General features: G+C 36.2%; 2 protein-coding genes and 1 pseudogene across 6 annotated transcripts; 2 read left to right on the top strand and 1 right to left on the bottom strand.

Annotated features, from left to right (window-relative positions):
• The first annotated feature begins 2,874 nt into the window (after positions 1–2,874).
• LOC111295835 (long chain acyl-CoA synthetase 7, peroxisomal-like) lies at positions 2,875–16,966 on the top strand. 4 transcript variants are annotated; one of them, XM_022889590.2, is made up of 23 exons: positions 2,875–3,100; positions 3,470–3,530; positions 3,618–3,690; positions 3,793–3,864; positions 3,966–4,047; positions 4,182–4,287; positions 4,364–4,440; positions 4,592–4,636; positions 4,744–4,830; positions 5,194–5,283; positions 5,399–5,478; positions 5,586–5,679; positions 13,717–13,805; positions 13,894–13,982; positions 14,188–14,317; positions 14,516–14,634; positions 14,988–15,111; positions 15,196–15,282; positions 15,600–15,703; positions 15,780–15,865; positions 16,197–16,283; positions 16,370–16,456; positions 16,660–16,966. In XM_022889590.2, the coding sequence occupies exons 1-23, from the start codon at positions 3,038–3,040 to the stop codon at positions 16,753–16,755; spliced, it is 2,028 nt and encodes a 675-aa protein (XP_022745325.2). In that variant the 5' UTR covers positions 2,875–3,037; the 3' UTR covers positions 16,756–16,966. The 4 variants fall into 4 exon arrangements, with proteins under 4 accessions (XP_022745325.2, XP_022745323.2, XP_089625029.1 ...); XM_022889588.2 differs by having other exon boundaries at positions 3,613–3,690; XM_089768903.1 differs by lacking the exon at positions 4,592–4,636.
• A 193-nt stretch (positions 16,967–17,159) lies between these two features.
• Positions 17,160–18,848, top strand: LOC111295837 (F-box protein At1g55000-like). Its single transcript, XM_022889592.2, has 2 exons — positions 17,160–17,577; positions 18,174–18,848. Exons 1-2 carry the CDS (start codon positions 17,281–17,283, stop codon positions 18,546–18,548), a joined length of 672 nt encoding a protein of 223 aa, XP_022745327.1. The 5' UTR covers positions 17,160–17,280; the 3' UTR covers positions 18,549–18,848.
• A 393-nt stretch (positions 18,849–19,241) lies between these two features.
• Positions 19,242–22,351, bottom strand: LOC111296398 (vacuole membrane protein KMS1-like; annotated as a pseudogene). Its single transcript, XR_016346783.1, has 7 exons — positions 22,171–22,351; positions 21,576–21,651; positions 20,958–21,103; positions 20,694–20,851; positions 20,245–20,372; positions 19,824–20,003; positions 19,242–19,685 (listed from the first exon to the last, which is right to left on the bottom strand). The product of XR_016346783.1 is annotated as a vacuole membrane protein KMS1-like (transcript).
• Positions 22,352–22,364: the final 13 nt, after the last annotated feature.

Genomic DNA, 22,364 nt, shown 5'->3' with positions numbered 1-22,364 from the left:
AATTTATAAATTTAGGTAAATATTTTATAAACATATGTATAAATGAACCTCCTTCTTACCTGCTATAATTAGTTATTTCGAAAAAAAAATCGTAGTTGAAAAATTTTGTGTTAATTATTGGTACATTTTCTTTTTGAAAATTGAGACATGTATTTTACTACATTATGTGTTGAATTTGAATTCCTTTCTCCCCAATCCAAAAGAAAAAAAAAAAAATGCAATATCTATAACCTAATTGGCTCAACTAATAAATTATAGCATAAAATTATGGTTATAGTCAAACATGACATGTTTTCACTTACTAAATCTTTCATACAAATTATAAAAAAATTAAATTAATAATTAAATATAATTACTAATAAAATAATTTAAAATACGATATGATAATATGATACAAATACGAAATCAAAATAAAATACGAATATGAAACGATTTAAAATTATAATTATAACATATATAAATTTAATAAAATAAAAAATTTATATTTTATAATTTTATATTAACATAAATTATAACATATAATTTTATATAAAACATAATATAAATATATAAATTTTAATATTTTATATAATATAAATATATAAATCATCAAATTTACTTCTAAGCAAAATGAATTAAGGTATATTAGTGTGAGGAGCTAGATTTTTTTAAATTATTGGTCGAAGCATTTAAGGGGTACCACATGGCCTGTTGACATGTGTCTAATCCAACTACTGTAAGCTATTTTCTTTCATAATTTTACTTATTTGCTACATACCAAACTCATTTAGCTTAGGTTGACATTTTCTAATCCATCTACTTGCTCCCCTCAATAATGATCCTTAATTCATTTGATTTGAAGTAGTTGAGTGTATATATGATTTTGACATATCAAAATTTTTATTATTTTTATTTGAGGAAAAAGGATTTGAAGTTTTGAACTACCCTTTTTAAGCAATTAAAGAGATCATTTTATTTATTTTATCATAATAACAAGATAAATAAAAAAATTATAAGTATTAAAATTAAAATTTAAAATTCATTAAGCATTATCCCTTAATAATAATTACATAAACCAACTAATAGTATAAATAAACAAAATTTTAATGAATAATTCATGAATAAATTTGATTTTTATTCATTTATATCGATTTATTAAGTTTAATAATTGACTATGAACAATATTTTAGAATTTATTAATTAAATGAATAAATTATAAGGTAAAATTTATTTTTGTTCAATTAAAAAAAGAGCATTTGACTAACAGTTTGTAAATATATTTAATTTTTATTTTATTTTATTAAATTTAACAAATAATTATAAATAAAGTTTCAAGATTCATTAATTAAATTAACAAATAAAAATATAATAAAATTTTTTTATATTTGATTTATTTATATTTTTAAATTTAATTAAATCAAGTCTCAAAATTATATTTTTTAAAATTTAAAATTTACATATAAAATTTATTAATTTAATGTTGGAAATTTATTTTTGGATTTAATAATATATATTATTTTGAATTATCCTACCTAACTATCTAAGTTTGTTTTCTTAGATAATATATTATTTTAATTGTTTTATGCATAAGAATAAATAAAGTAAAACCAAATTATAATTCAAATAATAAAAAAAAAAGAACAAAGAATCAAAACCACAAAAAGAAAGAGATAAGGTTTTCTTGGTTGGACTCCATCAAACGTACGCAATGACCATTGAACACGTTAGCAAATTAAATTAAATACTATATTTATCAAGTTTTGACTTTCAACATCTTACGTCTTTCAAAATGCTGCGTTGCATGGATGATGTTAATGTAGATTTCAGCCATCTAGCTTATATTAAAATAAAAAATTTAATTCGGATTGAACAGATTTTTTTTATTCGTACATATTTGAATTGAATATTGCATATTAAAATATTACAAGTATCAAGTTTTGACTTTCCTTGTTTCATGGTCTTCAAAAGGCTGCATTTCACGCATGATGTTAACGTATATTTCAACCATCCAGCTATTAAAATAAAAAATTTAATTGGGATTGAATATACTTTTTTATTCGTATTTATTGAAATTCAATATAAAATATTAAATTCACTTTAAATTTATTTTCAAATTATGAAATAAAAAAATAAAAAAATAAAAAATTCAATCAAACTTAATTCCATTCCAAAAAATTTAATTTTAAAATGGGATAATATTTTATTTGATTTCTAAATTATTATATTTTTTAATGTAATATTTAAATAAAAAAATTTAATTAAATATTTAAACTTTATTTTTATGTATAAATTATTTAAATAATTAATATTATTAATATAATATTAATATAATATTTAAATACTGATGATATGGAATTGTCACATGCATTATATGTAGCTATCATATATTACTTAAAAAATAAAAAATTTAAAATATTATTTCTAAAATAAGCTTTTTATTTTTAATTTTTAAAAATTACACCTATATTGTTATCACATAATAATTGTGTCATGATAATATTTTAATATTATATTAATATTACTCTAATGAGACTAGAAGATTCAAGTAACTTAATATAAAAAAAATATAATTTAAGCACCTAATTAAAAATTTTATAATTTAAAAATCATATTAAAAAAATTAAAAAAAAATATTATCCCCTTTGAAAACTACACACAAATCCGATCGGTTATGACCGCGTACTGGCGCTTCCCTCTTTGCTTCTTGCTTACGCTTTTCCTTTTTTTTTAAATAAAACCCGAAAATCTCAAAAAATAAAAAAATGAAAACTTTATCCTAAAGTTGCCACGTCACAATCGGGCGTCACGTCTTGGAAGTGTGCTCATCCGTTTTTGCGTCGCGTGTTTACTATTTAAATTTCCGATTATTTTAAATCCCCCCCCCCAAAAAAAAAAAAAAACGCAAATCATTTTGTCAACCGTCCCTCTCGTTAAGTAACCAACTCTCCACATTTTCATTTGCCGTGAAAAAGAAAATTCGGACCGGAAATGGAATTTCCAGCTCAACGCCGCCTTCACGCTATCCAATCTCACCTCCTCCCTTCCTCCGCCGCCGAGGATGCCGCTAAGGACGAATCCTTTATCTGCCGTAATCTCACCTCCTCTTCAGCCTTCTTTCTCTGTACGTACTCTCTAAATCATTATACGTATATTCATAAAAAACTATACGTATAAATGTATCGTACGCTTGTTGACTGATAATTCGTGGTTTTATGTATTTCGAAGTTAAATACTCAGAAAATGGAAGTGTTTTTATGTATTTGTTTTTGATTGATTGCTTATTATGATCTGATCATCATTGAACATGATTTGATTAATCTCACTTTTTTTTTTGGCTTATAATTATTGATAGAAAAAAGTAAGCATATGAAGATTCAAATTATGACTTAACATGATTTCCTTTTTTGTTTTTTCATACAGTTGACCCTGTAATGAGATATAAAGGCTTAGTTTGTTGTTATTTTTTTCTGGCTTATAATTGTTTTTATAGGTCAAACGTACAGTGTGGTTCTTCCAGAGAAATTGCAAACGGGAAAATGGAATGTTTATAGGTCTCTGTTTCTTGCTGCACTCTGCTGTTCAATCCTTTTTTTTTTTTTTTGAATTTTTTTAACGTTGATTTTGCTTACGCAGATCAGTTCGTTCTCCGATGAAGCTTTTGAGTCGGTTTGATGATCATCCTGAAATAGGAACATTGCATGATAACTTTGTGTGAGAATCTTGTTTTTCTCTTCTTTTTTTTTTTTTTGGTTCCTTTTAAATGTTAAAGTAATTATATGCTTATTATATGTTTTTCAATGTTTGGTTACTTAGACATGCTGTTGAGACTTATAAAGATCATAAATACTTGGGAACGCGAATTCGGGTGGATGGAACAGTTGGGGAGTGAGTTATATGAGATTTATTTTAAAAAGTTTAAAATTCAAGTTTATTGAGAATTAATATGGGAATTTAATTGTGAGATTGTGTTAACTATGCTTTGAAAGGTATAAGTGGATGACATTTGGAGAAGCAGCCACAGCTCGGGAGGCAATAGGTTCTGGTCTTAGGTATTATGGGTTAGAACAAGTAAGTTGCTTTGAAGAGTTTGGATTCCCATGTTTTAGGACGCCAGCTTTCCTACACCTAGAATTTCTGCCTGTTTGAATGTTTGTTGAATGATATTGTTAAGGCATTTTTGACTTTTTGTTCTTCTGGAACAGGGAGCTTGTGTTGGACTTTATTTTATAAACCGACCTGAGTGGCAGGTGGTTGATCATGCTTGTTCAGCATATTCATATATCTCAGTTCCATTATATGACACTTTAGGTGTGCTTTTGACTGGTTAATTAATTTCTTTTAGTCCCTTGTAGCCCGATTCTAACTGTGTTTTGCTTATTTGCAGGTCCTGATGCAGTTAAGTTTGTTGTGAATCATTCTAGCATACAGGCTATTTTTTGTGTCCCGGAAACTTTGAACACTGTGAGTTTCATTTTTGCTCCTATAAAGTTGTGGATCTATGTTTTGCCCCTTATTAGTTTTTAACTTGCTGCAAAACCTTGCAAAATTTCTTGTTTTAACTTCTGATTTAAAATTTACTTCATGTCTCATTTTTCTCTTCTTAAAATCGCAGCTGTTTAGCTTCATATCTCTGATTCCATCTGTACGTCTTATAGTGGTATGTACTTGTAGAATCTCGTTATAAAATCATAACAAAACCATATGTATGCTAGTTGTTTATTCCCACTAAGCTTATGTTTTCTCCTGGCACCTTTTACTATGCAGGTGGTGGGAGGAGCTGATGAACACTTACCTTCCCTTCCCTCAACATCTGGTGTGAAGCTCATATCATATTTAAAATTACATGGTCAGGTATAAATTTACTTCTTTGTGTGTATTTTTAGTTATCCATGTTGGATACTTAATTTTAACCATGTGATTCCATTTTCAGTATGCTGCTAATAATTCAAGTTACTCCATATGCTTCATGTTGTATAAGTGCTGATTATAGGATTTAGTTGTTTTGCTGAACTTACATTTTTTCCTAGAATTATTTAGAATGATGATAGTTGAGTAGACACTTCTCCTGATTACTGTCTAAACAGTTCTATCATAACACAGGATTTATAATTAGTTTTGCAAATCCTCTAACTGAAATGCAATTGAAATTGCAGATCTGCCTATTTAATCTGGCTTCTATTTTATATCAACTTACTTTAAATGATTTTCTTTTAGGGCCGCGGTAACCTGCATCCATTTTGTCCTCCTAATCCTGAAGATGTTGCAACGATATGCTACACCAGTGGTACTACTGGAACACCAAAGGTAAGATTCTTATGATATTTGAACTTTGATGCTGGGCTTGTCCAGCTACTTTCATGCCTTTTTTTCCTTTGTTGCTGCCTAACATGTACTGCTATTTCTTGTTTTCTCTGGAAAGGGAGTTGTCTTGACACATGGAAATTTAATTGCAAGTGTTTCTGGTTTCTGCCGAGCTGTGAAATTCTATCCCTCAGACATGTGAGTTTGGTGTTTGATTATCACCAAATATAATGCAAACTTTATGAATTTTTTGTTAAGATACATTGCTTTATGTTTTTCTATTGATTAATGTTCTCATTTAATAGTTATATATCCTATCTTCCTTTGGCTCACATCTATGAACGAACAAGCCAAATAATCTGCATTTACAATGGCGTTGGGGTTGGCTTCTACCAAGGGGTATGTAACTCTATCTGTGGAAAAATATTTATTTACAGCTGGTTGTAATCTTGTAATCTGTGTATTTATATTTGTATTTCTAGAATTAAGTATTTGTATCCCTAGAATTAAGGACAAAAAATTAGGATAGACAATCCCTCAATTATAGGATTAGTTTTTTAGGAAGATTTAGTTTCCTGGTTTAACCCTTATTTAGTTGTATATAAACCTAAGGTTCTTGTATAATTCTTAATGAGCAGTTTTTCAATATACATTCAGTTTTACTTTTAGTTTTTCACACAGTTTTATTTATTAGTTTTTCCACATGGTATCAGAGCTTTAGGCTCTTCTAGGGAAGCGAATTTTTTAGCGTTCATTGTTGATTTCTATTTTAAGCCTTCATTGTCGAACCCTGTTTAGACCTTCATTGTCGAACCCTGCTAAGGCCTTTATAGCCATTCTATTTTTTCCTTCGTTAGCCTTCATTACTAAAAGTCATTTCTGGTTATATCTTAAGACTTGTTTCAATTCAAAGACAGATATCACTACCATCCAATTTGAGGAAGTGTCAACTGAAAAAATCATTGGAGTACTACAGATATCTCGAAAACAAGGAGATTTTGACAGAGAAGAGATTGAAAAGCTGAGAAACTTATTGAAAACCCCTGAAAAGCCTTCTGTGGTATGTTCCTTGGGTAAGGTCTCTAGTTCAGGTAAAGCTTCTAGTTCTCATGAATTAAATGTCTTAGTTAAGCCTATTACGAGTTCTTGGGTCATTGACTCAGGAGTCACAGACCATATGACATATTCCTCACAGAAGTTTAGTACATATACCATGTGTCCTAGTAATAAGAAAATTGTTGTTGCAGATGGTTCACTTATTACAGTGGCAGGATTAGGAGATGTTCAAGTTAATCCCTCATTTGTTCTCAAAAATGTTCTTCATGTTCTTGGATTGTCTACTAATCTGATATCCATACAAAAACTTACCAAAGATATGAATTGCAAAGTGACTTTTATCCCTCTTATTGTGAATCTCAGGACCAGAGTTAAGGGAAGAGGATTAGACTTGCTAGGGAGAAGGATCGACTATACTATCTTGAGACATCAAATAACACAAGTAATATCAAGAATAATTTACCTTTGTCATTTCTTTCTGAAAAATCTTTCAATAAAGACAAAATCTGGCTTTATCATTTTTGTCTTGGACATTTTTTTTTTTGGAACTTTGAGAAACATGTTTCCTTCTTTGTTCAAAGGATTAAATGTCGAAGATTTTCATTGTGATGTTTGTGAACTTGCAAAGCACAGACGTGTGTCTTTTTCAATTAGTAACAAAAGAAGTTCTACTCCCTTTTACTTGATTCATAGTGACATTTGGGGTCCCTTTACAATTCATAATATTTTTGGTGCAAGATGTTTTGTTTCATTCATAGATGATTGTACAAGAGTCTCTTGGGTTTTTTTATTTAAATCTAAATCATATGTGAATAGTGTGTTTTGAAGCTTCCAAAACATGATCCAGAATCAATTTGGAGCGAGAATCAAGAGATTTAGGTTTGATAATGCAAAATACTATTTCAACTAGAGTCTATCCACCTTTTTTCAAAAGGAGGGGATTATCCATGAGTCATCTTGTGTTAATACTCCACAACAAAATGGAATGGCAGAGAGAAAAAACAGCCATTTACTAGCCACAACCGAGCCTTCATTTTTCAAGCAAATGTACCCAAATCTTACTGGGGGAAAATTGTTCTCACTGTTACACACATTATAAATAGATTACCTTCAAGGGTTTTAGGATTTAAAACTCCTATGAAATTACTGTCACAATTCTATCCCAACCTTAATACCACAAACAACCTCACACCTAGGATATTTGGTTGTACATCATGTCACAATTCTATCACAACTTTAATACCACAAACAATCTCACACCTAGGATATTTGGTTGTACATCATTTGTTCATGTTCATAGTCATAATAGGGAAAAGTTGGATCCAAGAGCAATTAAGTGTATCTTTGTGGGATATTTGGTTGTACATCATTTGTTCATGTTCATAGTCATAATAGGGAAAAGTTGGATCCAAGAGCAATTAAGTGTATCTTTGTGGGGTATTCATCAACTCAGAAAGGGTATAAGTGCTATCATCCTTCTACCAAAAAATTTTATGTGTCTGCAGATGTCACTTTTGAAGAAAATAAATCATTTTTTATTCAATCTTATCTTCAGGGGAAGACTTCATTCATGGAAGATAAGGATAAAGATTTCTTTTTGCTTGATTTGTCCCCTTCTTCAACATTTTCACCAATTAATTCTTTTGAGTCGAAACTTGTTTCTGCTAAGCTCAATTCAAACACTGTATTTGAGTTTGAACCCATTCCAAATACAGAAGATGTGACAAAGGATAATATTTTTCTTGATTCTATGAAGGAATTACAGGTGTACTCAAGAAGGAAAGTTTCAGATCCTGAACCAGTGCCAGTCCAAGAACTTGATCCTAACTTTGAAAATGAAGTAACTACAATTTTTGACTCTGTTTCTCAAAATGAGCATGAATCTCCTAAACTATAACTAGTAATTATGATCTACCTATTGCCAATAGGAAAGGAACCAGAGAATGTACTAAGCATCCACTATACTCAATCTCTAATTTTGTGTCATTTGAAAAATTCTCACCATCCCGCAAAAATTTTCTTGTGAGCCTAAGCACTATTTCTATTCCAACTACATTATCCGAGGCATTATCTAATGAGAAATGGCGGCAAGCCATGAAAGTAGAAATGGAGGCTTTAGAGAAAAATAAGACATGGGAATTGGTAGAGTTGCCTAAAGGAAAAAATCCAGTGGGGTGTAAATGGGTTTTCACTGTAAAATACAAGGCCAATGGTACTGTTGAAAAGTATAAAGCAAGGTTAGTGACTAAGGGCTACACTCAAACCTATGGAGTGGATTATCAGGAAATCTTTGCTCCAGTTGCCAAGATGAATACAGTTAGAATTTTGTTATCATTGGCTGCAAATTACAATTGGCGGCTTCAATAATTTAATGTAAATAATGCTTTTCTACATGGTGATTTGGAAGAAGAAATATAGGTTCCATCGGATTTGGAGGTCATCTAGAAGCAAACAAAGTATGCAAGCTGAAAAAGGTTTTATATGGCCTTAAACAGTCTCCTAGTGCTTGGTTCGGGAGATTTGTCAAAGTGATGCTAGCAGTGAGATATAAACAGAGTCAAAGAGATCACACATTGTTTATCAAGCACTCTGATTCAGGGAGAGTCACAGTTCTATTAGTGTATGTTGATGATATAATTATAACTGGAGATGATAAAAAAGAGAGAGAATCTCTAAAACAGTGTTTGGCTAGAGAATTTGAGATAAAAGAGCTAGGGAGATTGAAGTACTTCCTAGGAATTGAAGTAGCTCACTCATGGCATGGTATTTTCATTTTACAACAGAAATATGTGATAGATCTTCTGAAGGAAATTGGGAAGCTCGCATGTAAACTTGCAAATACCCCTATAGATCCTAATTATAAAATTAAAAAAGCTAATAAAGATGCTGCTGTAGATAAAGAGATGTATCAAAGATTAGTTGGAAGACTCATTTATCTCTCACATACTAAATCTAATATAGCATATGCTGTTAGTATAGTAAGTCAATTTATGCATAATCTTAAAGAAGTGCACCTACAGGCTGTCTACCGTATATTGCACTATTTGAAGGCCAATCTTGGGAGAGGTATCTTATTCAAAAGAAATTCGGGGCTAATTTTAGAAGCGTATATAGATGCTAATTATGCAGTTCAGTAACTGATAGAAGATCTACCTCAGGCTACTGCACTTTCTTAGGTGGTAATCTTGTGACTTGTAGGAGTAAAAAACAGAATGTGGTGGGAAGATCAAGTGCTGAAGCAGAGTTCAGAGCAATGGCTCAAGGAAATTGTGAACTACTACGGTTAAAGATTATCCTATAAGACTTGAAGATCAAGTGGGATGAACAAATGAGACTCTACTGTGATAACAAGTCTGCAATAAGCATTGTGCACAATCCTGTGCAACATGACAGAACAAAACACATTGAAGTAGACCGGCATTTCATAAAGGAGAAACTAGACAATGGGTTAATTTGTACACCTTATGTATCAACCAAGGGTCAACTTGCAGTTATGTTGACTAAAGGTCTCAGTGGTGCAACATTTCAAGAAATTATTTCCAAGTTGGGAATGGAAAACACCTATTCAGCAGCTTGAGGGGGAGGGTGGGAAAACATTTATTTACAGCTGGTTGTAATCTTGTAATTTGTGTATTTATATTTGTATCTCTAGAATTAAGTATTTGTATCCATAGAATTAAGGACAAAAAATTAGGATAGACGATCCCTCAATTATAGGATTAATTTTTAGGAAGATTTAGTTTCATAGTTTAACCCCTATTTAGTTGTATATAAACCTAAGGTTCTTGTATAATTCTTAATGAGCAATTTTTTAATATACATTCAGTTTTACTTTTAGTTTTTCACACAATTTTATTTCTTAATTTTTCCACACTATCAAATCTGTAATAACTCTTGTGTTGGATGTTGAGGTAGCTATCTATCTAATTGATCTTCTGTAAATTTATAAGTTTCAATACATTATGCACAATACCAGGGAAACCGTTTTAATATATGCCAAGGCATGCTAAAAATATAAGTGCATCCATCTTAGTTATAGTACTAACAGTTTGATTGAACTTTGTTGGTGCTTGTGTCACGGGTCGAGATTTAAGCTCCGAACCCGCGCGGCTCCGGGACCCGGGCATTCACCTTTCCGGTGTCCCGAATCAGCCTAACCGCCACGGTTCACACCCTTGTGAGGTATTGTCCCCTGGCCTCACGATTTTGTCCTACAAAAGGCGCCTCACAAGGCGGAGATGGTGTGAACCCTTTTATACCCCAGTGACCTTCCTATTATGTTCGATGTGGGATTTAGGACTCCCCCTTAGGTCCGTGACATTCTCCCGCACCCAACCTCGTGACCCCTTCGTCACGGAGGCCGGCCACCCTGCCTACCTCCCTCGAGGTGCTCGGCGTGGATCGAACGGTTTAGGGTTGGCTCTGATACCACTTGTCACGGGTCGAGACTCAAGCTCCGAACCCGCGCGGCTCCGGGACCCGGGCATTCACCCTTCCGGCGTCCCAGATCAGCGTTCCTGTCATGGTTCACACCCTTGTGAGGTATTGTCCGCTCTGGCCCTCCTGGCCTCACGGTTTTATCCTACAAAAGGCGCCTCACAAGGCAGAGATGGTGTTAACCCTTTTATACCCCAGGGACCCTCCTATTATGTTTGATGTGGGATTCAGGACTCCCCCTTAGGTCTGTGACATTCTCCCGCACCCAACCTCGTGACGCCCTCGTCACGGAGGCTGGCCACCCTGCCTATCTCCCTCGAGGTGCTTGGCGTGGATCGAACGGTTTAGGGCTGGCTCTGATACCACTTGTCACGGGTCGAGACTTAAGCTCCGAACCCGCGCGGCTCCGGGACCCGGGCATTCACCCTCCGGCGTCCCAGATCAGCCTGATCGTCACGGTTCACACCCTTGTGAGGTATTGTCCGCTCTGGCCCTCCTGGCCTCACAGTTTTGTCCTACAAAAGGCGCCTCACAAGGCGGAGATGGTGTGAACCCTTTTATACCCCAGTGACCTTCCTATTATGTTCGATGTGGGATTTAGGACTCCCCCTTAGGTCCGTGACATTCTCCCGCACCCAACCTCGTGACGCCCTCGTCACGGAGGCTCCCTCGAGGTGCTCGGCGTGGATCGAACGGTTTAGGGTTGGCTCTGATACCACTTGTCACGGATCAAGACTCAAGCTCCGAACCCGCGCGGCTCCGGGACCCGGGCATTCACCCTTCTGGCGTCCCAGATCAGCCTTCCTGCCACAGTTCACACCCTTGTGAGGTATTGTCCGCTCTGGCCCCCCTGGCCTCACGGTTTTGTCCTACAAAAGGCGCCTCACAAGGCGGAGATGGTGTGAACCCTTTTATACCCCAGGGACCCTCCTATTATGTTCGATGTGGGATTCAGGACTCCCCCTTAGGTCCGTGACATTCTCCCGCACCCAACCTCGTGACGCCCTCGTCACGGAGGCCGGCCACCCTGCCTACCTCCCTCGAGGCGCTCAGCGTGGATCGAATGGTTTAGGGCTGGCTCTGATTCTACTTGTCACGGGTCGAGACTTAAGCTCCGAACCCGCGCGGCTCCGGGACCCGGGCATTCACCTTTCTGGCGTCCCGAATCAGCCTAACCGCCACGGTTCACACCCTTGTGAGGTATTGTCCGCTCTGGCCTCCCTGGCCTCACGGTTTTGTCCTACAAAAGGCGCCTCACAAAGCGGAGATGGTGTGAACTCTTATATACCCCAGTGACCTTCCTATTATGTTCGATGTGGGATTCAGGACTCGCCCTTAGGTCCGTGATATTCTCCCGCACCCAACCTCGTGACGCCCTCGTCACGGAGGCTGACCACCCTACCTGCCTCCCTCGAGGTGCTCGGCATGGATCGAACGGTTTAGGGTTGGCTTTGATACCACTTGTCACGGGTCGAGACTCAAGCTCCGAAACCGTGCGGCTCCGGGACCCGGGCATTTACCCTTCCGGCGTCCCGAATCAGCCTGACCGCCACGGTTCACACCCTTGTGAGGTATTGTCTGCTCTGGCTCCCCTGGCCTCACGGTTTTGTCCTACAAAAGGCGCCTCACAAGGCGGAGATGGTGTGAACCCTTTTATACCCCAGGGACCCTCCTATTATGTTCGATGTGGGATTCAGGACTCCCCCTTAGGTCCGTGACATTCTCCCGCACCCAACCTCGTGACGCCCTCGTCACGGAGGCTGGCCACCCTGCCTACCTCCCTCGAGGTGCTTGGCGTGGATCGAACGGTTTAGGGCGGGCTCTGATACCATTTGTTACGGGTCGAGACTTAAGCTCTGAACCCGCGCGGCTCCGGGACCTGGGCATTCACCTTTCCGGCGTCCTGAATCAGCCTAACCGCCACGGTTCACACCCTTGTGAGGTATTGTCCGCTCTGGCCCCCCTGGCCTCACTGTTTTGTCCTACAAAAGACGCCTCATAAGGCGGAGATGGTGTGAACCCTTTTATACCCCAGCGATCTTCCTATTATGTTCGATGTGGGATTTAGGACTCTCCCTTAGGTCCGTGACATTCTCCCGCACCCAACCTCGTGACGCCCTCGTCACGGAGGCCGGCCACCCTGCCTACCTCCCTCGAGGTGCTCGGCGTGGATCGAACGGTTTAGGGTTGGCTCTGATACCACTTGTCACAGGTCGAGGCTCAAGCTTCGAACCCGCGCGGCTCCGGGACCCGGGCATTCACCCTTCCGGCGTCCCAGATCAGCCTTCCTGCCACAGTTCACATCCTTGTGAGGTATTGTCCGCTCTGGCCCCCCTGGCCTCACGGTTTTGTCCTACAAAAGGCGCCTCACAAGACGGAGATGGTGTGAACCCTTTTATACCCCAAGGACTCTCCTATTATGTTCGATGTGGGATTCAGGACTCCCCCTTAAGTCCGTGACATTTGCCCTTGTGCTGGCTTATTGAATCCTGTTCTCTACTTCATTACAGACCTGGAAGCTTGTTTTCCGGATAGAGTAGAAAGTGTTACTTTACTGTTATTTTAAAAGACTGATAGAGTGATAGTTCAGAAAGTTTTTGCTTGATTTGATACATTGTTATTATGTTATCTTCACTTGTAAGCTTTTTGCTTGATGATTATTTCCTTTTCAATGTATTATCATTCAGAAATAACAGATAATGAAATAACAATTTAGATCTGCAATTTTGTTGAATGAATATAAAAGACAAGATAGCCGGCTTTTTTTTTTCCTTATAAATTGAGTGCATTTTGATTGTTGTTCAATTCAAAACTTGGTCCATGGTAAAACATATATTTGTTTCTTCCCAATCCTCTACAGTTCTCAACTGATTAGAAATCTATTACTATTCTGATTTTGTCTTCATTCAAGTTTTATGAATGTCTATGCCCCTCTTGTTTCAGGACAATTTGAAACTGATGGATGATTTAGCTACTCTTAGACCAACAATATTTAGCAGTGTGCCTCGACTATATAATCGAATTTATACTGGGTATGATAATGGTGGAGAGTCGCTTAAAATAAATTGATTGCAAATTTTATGTTTATCAATTCTTATTTAGTTCATTTCGCTGCCATAGAATCACCAATGCTGTAAAGACTTCTGGTGCTCTTAGGGAGAGGCTATTTAGAGCTGCCTACAATTCCAAGAAGCAAGCCATCATGAATGGTATGCATGCTAATAATTGAAATTTCTTTTTCTTTATAGTGTAAATTTTCTTATTAATTTGCTGGCACATTATATTGTTGATGACGCAAGAGCATGCTTATACAGTTATGATAAGAGAATGTGAAGTATAAAGTGGTAAATACTATCAATATGCTAGCCTCATGTTTTGCTTTCCAATTGCTTGAGCTTCCTAAAATTGTTTCAGGAAGGAAAGCATCGCCAATTTGGGACAGATTGGTCTTTAATAAAATAAGGGAAAAGCTTGGAGGACGAGTACGTATTATGGGATCTGGTGCTTCCCCTCTGTCTCCTGATGTAGCAGACTTCTTGAAAGTGTAAGTTGATTTTCTTAGATGAGGCAATTATATATGATTGCTGTATCTGAGAACTTTGTTAGCACTGTAGCAGACTCCAAAGGCCATGTCCATCCAAATGAGCAACACTGGTCTGATGTGGTTATGTTATTGTAAACTGAAGAGCTGAAGTAGCATAGCTTTATATTCCCGAGTCTTTGATACGAGTGTATTTTACAGGTGCTTTGGCTGTTTACTACTTGAGGGGTATGGCATGACAGAGACTTCTTGTATCATAACCTTGATGGATGTAGGGGACAACTTAACTGGTCATGTTGGGTCTCCAAAAACTGGCTGTGGTGAGTAGTCTTGCTTTCTTTCAGGTGAATTAAACTTTTCAAGTATATTGAAATATTTCATTTGCTAGGTGGATACAGATGGACACGCTAATTGCCAAGATAAAATCAAAACCCAATTAAAACCAAAATTCAATTACATTAACTAGAAAAAATACAATTATATGTCAAACTTTAGGAACAGCTGAATCACTAGCTATAAATTCTATGGATCTGAATGCTAGTCATTTTAAAGTGAAGAACTTATCGAATATAATTCATCTGATATTGGAAAATTTTGATTGTCATGTACCTTGTTTCGTTTGTGTATCTGAACATCAATTATAATTTTTGATAATTCATTTTTCTCTTTTCAGAAGTAAAACTTGTGGATGTTCCTGAAATGAATTACACCTCTGAGGATGAGCCATATCCCCGTGGGGAAATTTGTGTCAGAGGTCCTACTGTTTTTCAAGGCTACTACAAGGATGAAGTCCAAACGTAATCATTTTTCAGAAGTTAGATTTTGTTGCCCCATTTATCTGCAAACCTTTAATCAATCTGACTGCCTAGTTGGTTGAACAGGAAAGAAGTATTTGATGATGATGGTTGGCTACATACAGGAGACATTGGTTTGTGGTTACCTGGAGGCCGTCTCAAGATTATTGATAGGTCATATTTGTTTAACCCTATTCTCATATTGTTCAGTGGACCAGATACTCATATCCACCTTGTGATCTGTTATCTAGATATCACTGTCTTTTTATATGCGAAAGAACTTGTCCTTGACGAGTGGTCTTACTTGTGTGTGCGTTTTTGGGGCGTGTGTTGGCTACATTTGGAATCTTTTCAAACATTTGAGAATGATGTGCTGATTTTTTTGTTGTCATGATCTTTGGTGATGAATCATCTGCACGGATCATATTCATCCATATTGTTAAAACTTTCTGCTGAACCTTTTTATGACCATGGTTGTTAATTCATTACAGGAAAAAGAACATATTTAAGTTGGCACAGGGTGAGTACATAGCACCTGAGAAGGTTGAGAATGTATATGCAAAATGCAAATTTATTTCGCAGTGTTTTATATATGGTAAGGAAATAGATTATAAATACTTTGGTTGAACTTCACCAGTGTTTATTATCCTGACTGCTTAATATGTTTATAGGTGATAGTTTGAATTCATCTTTAGTAGCGATAGTTGTTGTGGAACCTGATGTGTTGACAGACTGGGCCGTATCTGAGGGTATCCAGGTTTGTTTTCTTCTCTTTGTTTGCCCTTGGTCATATTTAATTCGGGAAATTCAAAATTCCAAAACTTTTAGGCCATGATGTTGCCATTAATGTCTATAATTTAGTTCATCAACAATGACAAAGGATAGCTCAAACAATTTAAGTCAGCTGGAAACTTTGATCCTGGGGATTTTATGATTTATAAACCCCATCATTCAGTTTTTGAGTTCATTGATGTGATTGTATTCACTTCTGTTCCACTACTCTTTCTGTCCATGCTATGTTGTGGAAATTAGGGGCACAAAAAAATGTTTTTCACCATTTCAATGTTCTCTTTAACGCGTTTGTACAGTATGAGGATTTAGGACAACTGTGCAATGATCCAAGAGCGAGGAATGCTGTTCTTGCTGAGATGGATAATGTCGGAAGGGAAGCGCAGGTAAATTATTTTAACCAGTGATTTTTAACCATTCCATCTATTAGTGAGGCCCGTTAATTTATTTGAAGTCCTTTTCATTTTTGCAGCTAAGAGGCTTTGAATTTGCAAAAGCTGTAACTTTGGTGGCAGAACCATTCACCGTGGAGAATGGCCTTCTCACTCCAACATTCAAGGTAAGCTGCCATTCTTTGTTTACCGGCCATATTGCTTGAGCAACAATACCTACTGAATGTAATACGAAATCGGAACAAAACTTGAGGCCTGAATAATCTTATCATCATGTCAAAAAATAGCATGAATGAAACTTTTAATCCATGTGATCTTAATCAGAAATCACGTAAAAATTTCTCATTTTGAGCTTATTGTTATTGTCCAGGTCAAGCGGCCTCAAGCAAAGGCATACTTCGCAAAAGCCATATCCACCATGTACGCTGAACTTTCAACGTCGGATCCAACACCCCAGAAACTATAATGAGCCAACTGCCATTTCTTGCAACAAGTTAAAAAAAAAAAAAAAGAAAAGAAAGGAAGGGAATTGCCCTTTCCATTGATTCGATAATATTCCTGGTGGATGATTGTTGTAGTTTACATGCTCAATGGCTCAACATTGTCATGTTTAGAATTGATGCTTTCAATTCTCTGTTGTATTGTATATTTATATTCAATAAAATTGTTTTTATTAATTTAATAAAAATAATGGATTAAAATAAAAATATTTTTAAAACTATAATTCAACTACCCAAACACCTTCTTTTAATATACAAAAAGGAAAAAAATTATGATGTCATGTGATAATTTGAATTTTTTTCTGTTTTTTCTTATCAATTTTATTCGCGGCTATTGGGTGTATCTTGATTCAACCACCGTTCAAACTCATCACCTGACCGTTAGCTAATAAAGAAAAAGGCGAAAAATTTTCATCTCTTTGTCTGCAAAATTAAGCTACTGCTGTGATGAAAACGACATCGTTAACGATTCAACGGCCACCATCTCCCCAATGAACTCACAGTTCTCAGCTCTCACGTGCCGCGACACTCTCCGTCTCATCTTCGAGAAGCTCTCTGTCACTGACTTGGCACGTGCCTGCTGCGTTTGCAAGGCCTGGAACGCCGTCGCCTCCGATGACGAGATAGTGGTGGAGGCATTCAAGGCTCCTTGGAAGCCTCTGGAAGTGATGGGGAAGCCGAGTTCTAGAAGTTTCTGGAGAGATAATGGCATTGGGAAGTTCGCTATCTCGCATCGGATTGTGAGAGGGGAAAGTGTTGCCAGTCTAGCTGTTAAGTACTCAGTTCAGGTAAAAAAAAAGGGGCGGTACTTTTGTTTGATGAGAAAGTGAAGGAATTTGCTTGGAAAAATCAGAAATTTGTGATTCTTTTTTGGTGAATCTTTTGGGTCATGGCATTAAATGGTAAAGCCTGAATCAAATTATATGATATGAACAGTATATAACAATGAATTTACTTGACATTCATTCTTTTTCCTGTATTCCTCTTGAAATTTGGGTGTTTCTGGTAGTGGGAGATTTAAGATTTGGGTGGATATGGGGATTGGGGAGGCTTAAGCCTCAAGGCAAAAGCAGTAGGATTAGACAGGGTTTGATTTGTGTTATGTTGGTTCAGAGTTTCTGGTTTTGGTTACTACGGTATCTGAAATAACTTGATCAGTGATTGGCATTTGGACTGCATAAATGAAACTAGAATTTGGTTGAAATGAGAGATGCAACAAAAATTTTCTGCTTCAGGGGCTACTGTACCTGGAGTTTGTCTTCAGGATTTCCAATTCCCTTTTCCTTTTCTGTTGCAAACCTTTTCTTTTAGCACTCAAACATCAAGTTTGTACTTAACTCACTGATGAGTTAATTAATGTTTATGATATGCCTTGTGTTTGCAGGTTATGGATATAAAGCGCCTGAATAACATGATAAGTGACCATGGGATTTACTCAAGAGAGAGGTTATTAATCCCTATAAGCAATCAAGACATTCTTATAAATGGGACATGCTATATAGAGTTGGATACCTACGCAAAGCGAGAAGTGGCAGTCATGTATCTTGATGGCAAGCCTGACAGAAAGCCTGGAACATTGTTGAATAGAGTGACCTCTGATTGGGGCAACAGAAGGGTGATTGAGTCCTTAAAGAGAAGCATGCAAGTTGATGATGGAACTGCTCAATACTATTTGTCCATTTCAAATGGTGATCCCCGAGCTGCACTATCTCATTTCTCTTCGGACCTCAGGTGGGAGAACCAGACAGGCTTGGCCTAGTTGGAAATGTATATCAAACTGATGGTTGATAATGGACCAATAATTTTTGCTTCAATAAAATTCCCTAATTAGCATAGACTGTCAACTGTTTTTCCATGCAAAGTTATTACGATGAATCATAATGGTTTGTAATTTCAATTTTTCTTTGTACATAAAAAGGTCGTAGCTTGGAAATAGGGGAAGGACTTGTAGGTGCTTGGATTCTAATCCTGGACTTGCTAGATGCGCGCTAAAAATCCAATGTAATTTCAGTTTAATCCTAGACTGCTTCAATAAAATTTAGCGTAGACTGTTAACTGTTTATCATGTAAAGTTATTACGATGAAGCATAATTGTCTGTAATTTTATTATTTTATTTTTTAAGTACGTAAGAAGTCACAAATTAAAAATAAGAAAAAAAATTGTAAGTGCTGAAATTCGAACTTCAGACTAAGATGTGATTGTGGTGATTACATGAAACAATTGAATTAAGCCTCGAGTACTTTGTAATTTCATTTCACTCCATAAGGTAGTGTCTATTCGACTATGAATGTTTCTTGCTGCTGTAAATCATTCGACACAAAAGCAATAATGCAGCACTCTATGTTTACTTTCATGCTCGAAGTGAATGTATCCAAACTGCAGCATTGAGATCACAGATTTGTCTATGTTCTAAACAAAATTTTCATTGCTTTCTTCAGCAGTCGAGTAAGATCTGGAACTTAATTTATATAGCTGCGGTTTGACAACATAGCTGATATCACAATGTCCAAAATCCAATAACAAAAATGAAGTATAGAACTTGCTTTTTCCCTTCTGTTCCCTCAAGCTTTCTGTACAATTTAAAAACAAAAATGCGTATGGTGTCGAAAAACTTTAATTGTGACAGATTAAAATCATGACTCACGAGGCATGATGCAAAGGATGAACCTAAGCAGGAACAGAACCACTAATAACCACATTGAATGCCTAAATGGATTTAGAAGCTGAAGGATTCAATTCAGAAGAGTTGTTTGACAATGTTATCATCTCCTTTTCCTGTTGTTCCTTGAGAAAGTTCTGAGCAGTTGCTGTTGCTATGTTAAAGAAGAAGTTTAGAAGCATGAGCCATACAACAGCGTTCCAAATTGAAGCAACTGATAAATCCCAGCTCTTGACCTGAAGAGAAAGTACAGAAGCATAAATTAGTTCCTGGCAAAAGTAGCATGCAATACTGCCAGAGACGCGATGCATCCTGCCAGAGACGCAATGCATCCTGCATAGGTATACTAATCACTCTAATCTGTTATATATTACCTTAATATTCGAGGAGACTGAAGGAGAGGATGACATATATTTGTCTCTAATAGTATGTAGTTTCATGATAAGGTTTGGCAGGATGGCGGCTAGTCCTGGGATAAAGCTAAGCGCTCTAATCAACTCATTTTCGATGAAGTCGACAAGCTGATAGTTGCAAACTGAGATGATGAAAACTGTCTGTGATGACAAATAGGAAATTACAAACATAAGTTAGAAAATAACATCAAAGATCAGTATAAATGTTCCCATCACTCAGCAGCAGGATTTACTTTCATGCTTAAGCCTTCTGTGCCCCCTTCGCATACAAGGTTTTATTTTTCTTTTTACTTACATTTTACGATTTTAGAGACATATAACAACTCTAAAGCAATAAAGTAGCCCAAACACATCCTGGTATGAAATCTAGCACTTCTCAAACCTGAATGTGAGTTTAATGATCGCCTTTCCAAGTAATGTTCCGAGTAATGTTGCTAGAAAGAATATCCAAAATGGAATGCCAAATTGTCCACACATAATACCAGCAAGGTCGAATAGAGGATTTGGAACCTGAAAATATACCCCTCTAATTAGAAAATTACAAATTCAAATAGGTTACTAACAGAATTTATAAAGAAACTTGAACGACAACAACCCTTTGCTTCAGTATAACACAATTACCACAAATCACCTTCTAATTTTTTGGTTAGCAACATTCATAAAACCACCTTTCACTCATTAAGCAGATATTTTCACTCCAGGCAATTTGGACAAATTAGCTGTAGCTACTATGATAAGTACTCTTTCATACCATTGATCCAAGTTACAATAAAAATCGAAAGTACAACTAAAATTGTGAAGAAAAGAAGAAAGAAAAAGTTCCCAGATTACCGAAGCAAGAACTAAAATTGTGAAGAAGTTCAAGTGTTGGGAGTGTGAAAGGAGCCGATATTTTATCGGTTTCAGATGATTGCCTGTGTTGCTACCATCTTCCATTGAAGAAGAATCAAAATCATTCATGATATCCAATTTGCTACCAGATATGCGAGCTGCCAAAGCATTTAAGCAGGAAAATCAAGATCATAAACCATAATCCATTTTAAAACAAAAAAGAGTCAGGCTATAATGGAATAGTATTTGATGTGCCCTTACAACCTGCTCTAGATATGAAGAATGGAGGGAGCTCTCCAAGTGCAGTTCCAATACCCCATAAGATGGCCTCTAGTTGAACCTGAGGTAATATGCTACTGAGTGGAACTCTTGATCCATGTCCTAATGGGAACAGCGGAAGCCCATATTCACTGCAATTTTTATTCATCCATGAAGGACGGGTATTCAGTTGAATTGTGTCATATAAAGCACTTTTTAAATCAACACGGCCACACTGCACAGCTTTTATAGTAAAAAAGGCAATATGGGGACCCAAATACAGCACAAATGTGTGCAAACCAGATCCTGGGAGAAACAGAATGGATTGAGTCCCATTGAAAAAAATCCATGTGTTTAGAAGGTATCAAAGGAAGTAGATTACAGTTAATTTAGTCAAGTGATGATCTGAATTTTAGTAATACACTATAGTTTCTCATCATCTAATCGAACAATTAAAAAGCCAATGGGCAATCAATCAGGAAAGGACAAGTCAATAATTGTAAGAGGGTAAAATTTGCAGGGAAACTATGAATGGAATCCTTGACAAGCAAATGGTACAAGCAACTAGAATATCATAGAAGTAGTAGCAAAAATCTGATAGTGACAAACTAGAACTGCCCTTACCAAGACCAATTGATGATGCTACCCCAAGTGCCAACCACCAAATTCCAAATCGAACATAATGAACATGCTCTTGAATCTGCCAAAGTATCATTATTCATGAGAACATGGAAATAAATCAAAACATAATTGAAGCTTCCAAGTATGAACTGAAATAAAATTGAGAAATCACAGCCATAAATGCAAAAATTCTTTATCAAACCAACACAATAGTAAAAAACTATGATCACATTCCATTGCTTTGCACTTCCAACTCAAATGACAAAAGAGTAAGACTCAACTACTATTAATTCTCTAAAAAATGTAACACCCAAATTCTACATAGGGATATTGTGAGGATCTGCTAGGTCTATATGTAAAGATTTTAACCCATACTTGTGAGTTGTTTCTTGTGAAATAAAACCGTGAAACTTTTGAGTCAAAACGGTTATTACCTCGCAGGTTGGATACACGTTTGCACAGAAAATAGGAATCACATCACCTTATCTAAGGCTACCACCCAAAACACTGGCAGCCATTTATAATCTTTCTATAATTTAGATTGAAGTATCCACTACAAGCAATACAGCACAATATCATACAATTTCATGAGGCCCACCAATGGTCATGAGCACAATTCCAAAAATTCCAGCCAGAATGCTTGAAAACATGAACCAACCAGCACGATGTCGAATTGTCTGATGAATTCATTGAAAAACAGCAAAGACAAAAAGCTTTAGAGTTCTTAAGGGCTGAGTTGTTAATGTAAGATTTTCCAATTCTTCACGGTGCTTCTCACAAATTCCTATAAGA

This window comes from Durio zibethinus, chromosome 12 (genome assembly GCF_047325235.1).
Source record: "Durio zibethinus cultivar Kanyao isolate XHJ-2024 chromosome 12, ASM4732523v1, whole genome shotgun sequence".
In the NCBI taxonomy this organism is placed as follows: Eukaryota; Viridiplantae; Streptophyta; class Magnoliopsida; order Malvales; family Malvaceae; genus Durio; species Durio zibethinus.
Note: the sequence above shows the minus strand (reverse complement) of the source record. Positions and strands in the feature narration are given on the sequence as shown.

Excerpts from the sequence above, each read along its gene's own strand:
- LOC111295835 (XM_022889588.2), top strand. The coding sequence starts at position 2,968 with ATGGAATTTCCAGCTCAACGCCGCCTTCACGCTATCCAATCTCACCTC. Across the intron at positions 3,531-3,612 it reads GGAAAATGGAATGTTTATAG|ATCAGTTCGTTCTCCGATGA; the intron begins GTCTCTGTTTCT and ends TTGCTTACGCAG. Across the intron at positions 13,983-14,187 it reads GAAGCAAGCCATCATGAATG|GAAGGAAAGCATCGCCAATT; the intron begins GTATGCATGCTA and ends AAATTGTTTCAG.
- LOC111295837 (XM_022889592.2), top strand. The coding sequence starts at position 17,281 with ATGAACTCACAGTTCTCAGCTCTCACGTGCCGCGACACTCTCCGTCTC. Across the intron at positions 17,578-18,173 it reads CTGTTAAGTACTCAGTTCAG|GTTATGGATATAAAGCGCCT; the intron begins GTAAAAAAAAAG and ends TTGTGTTTGCAG.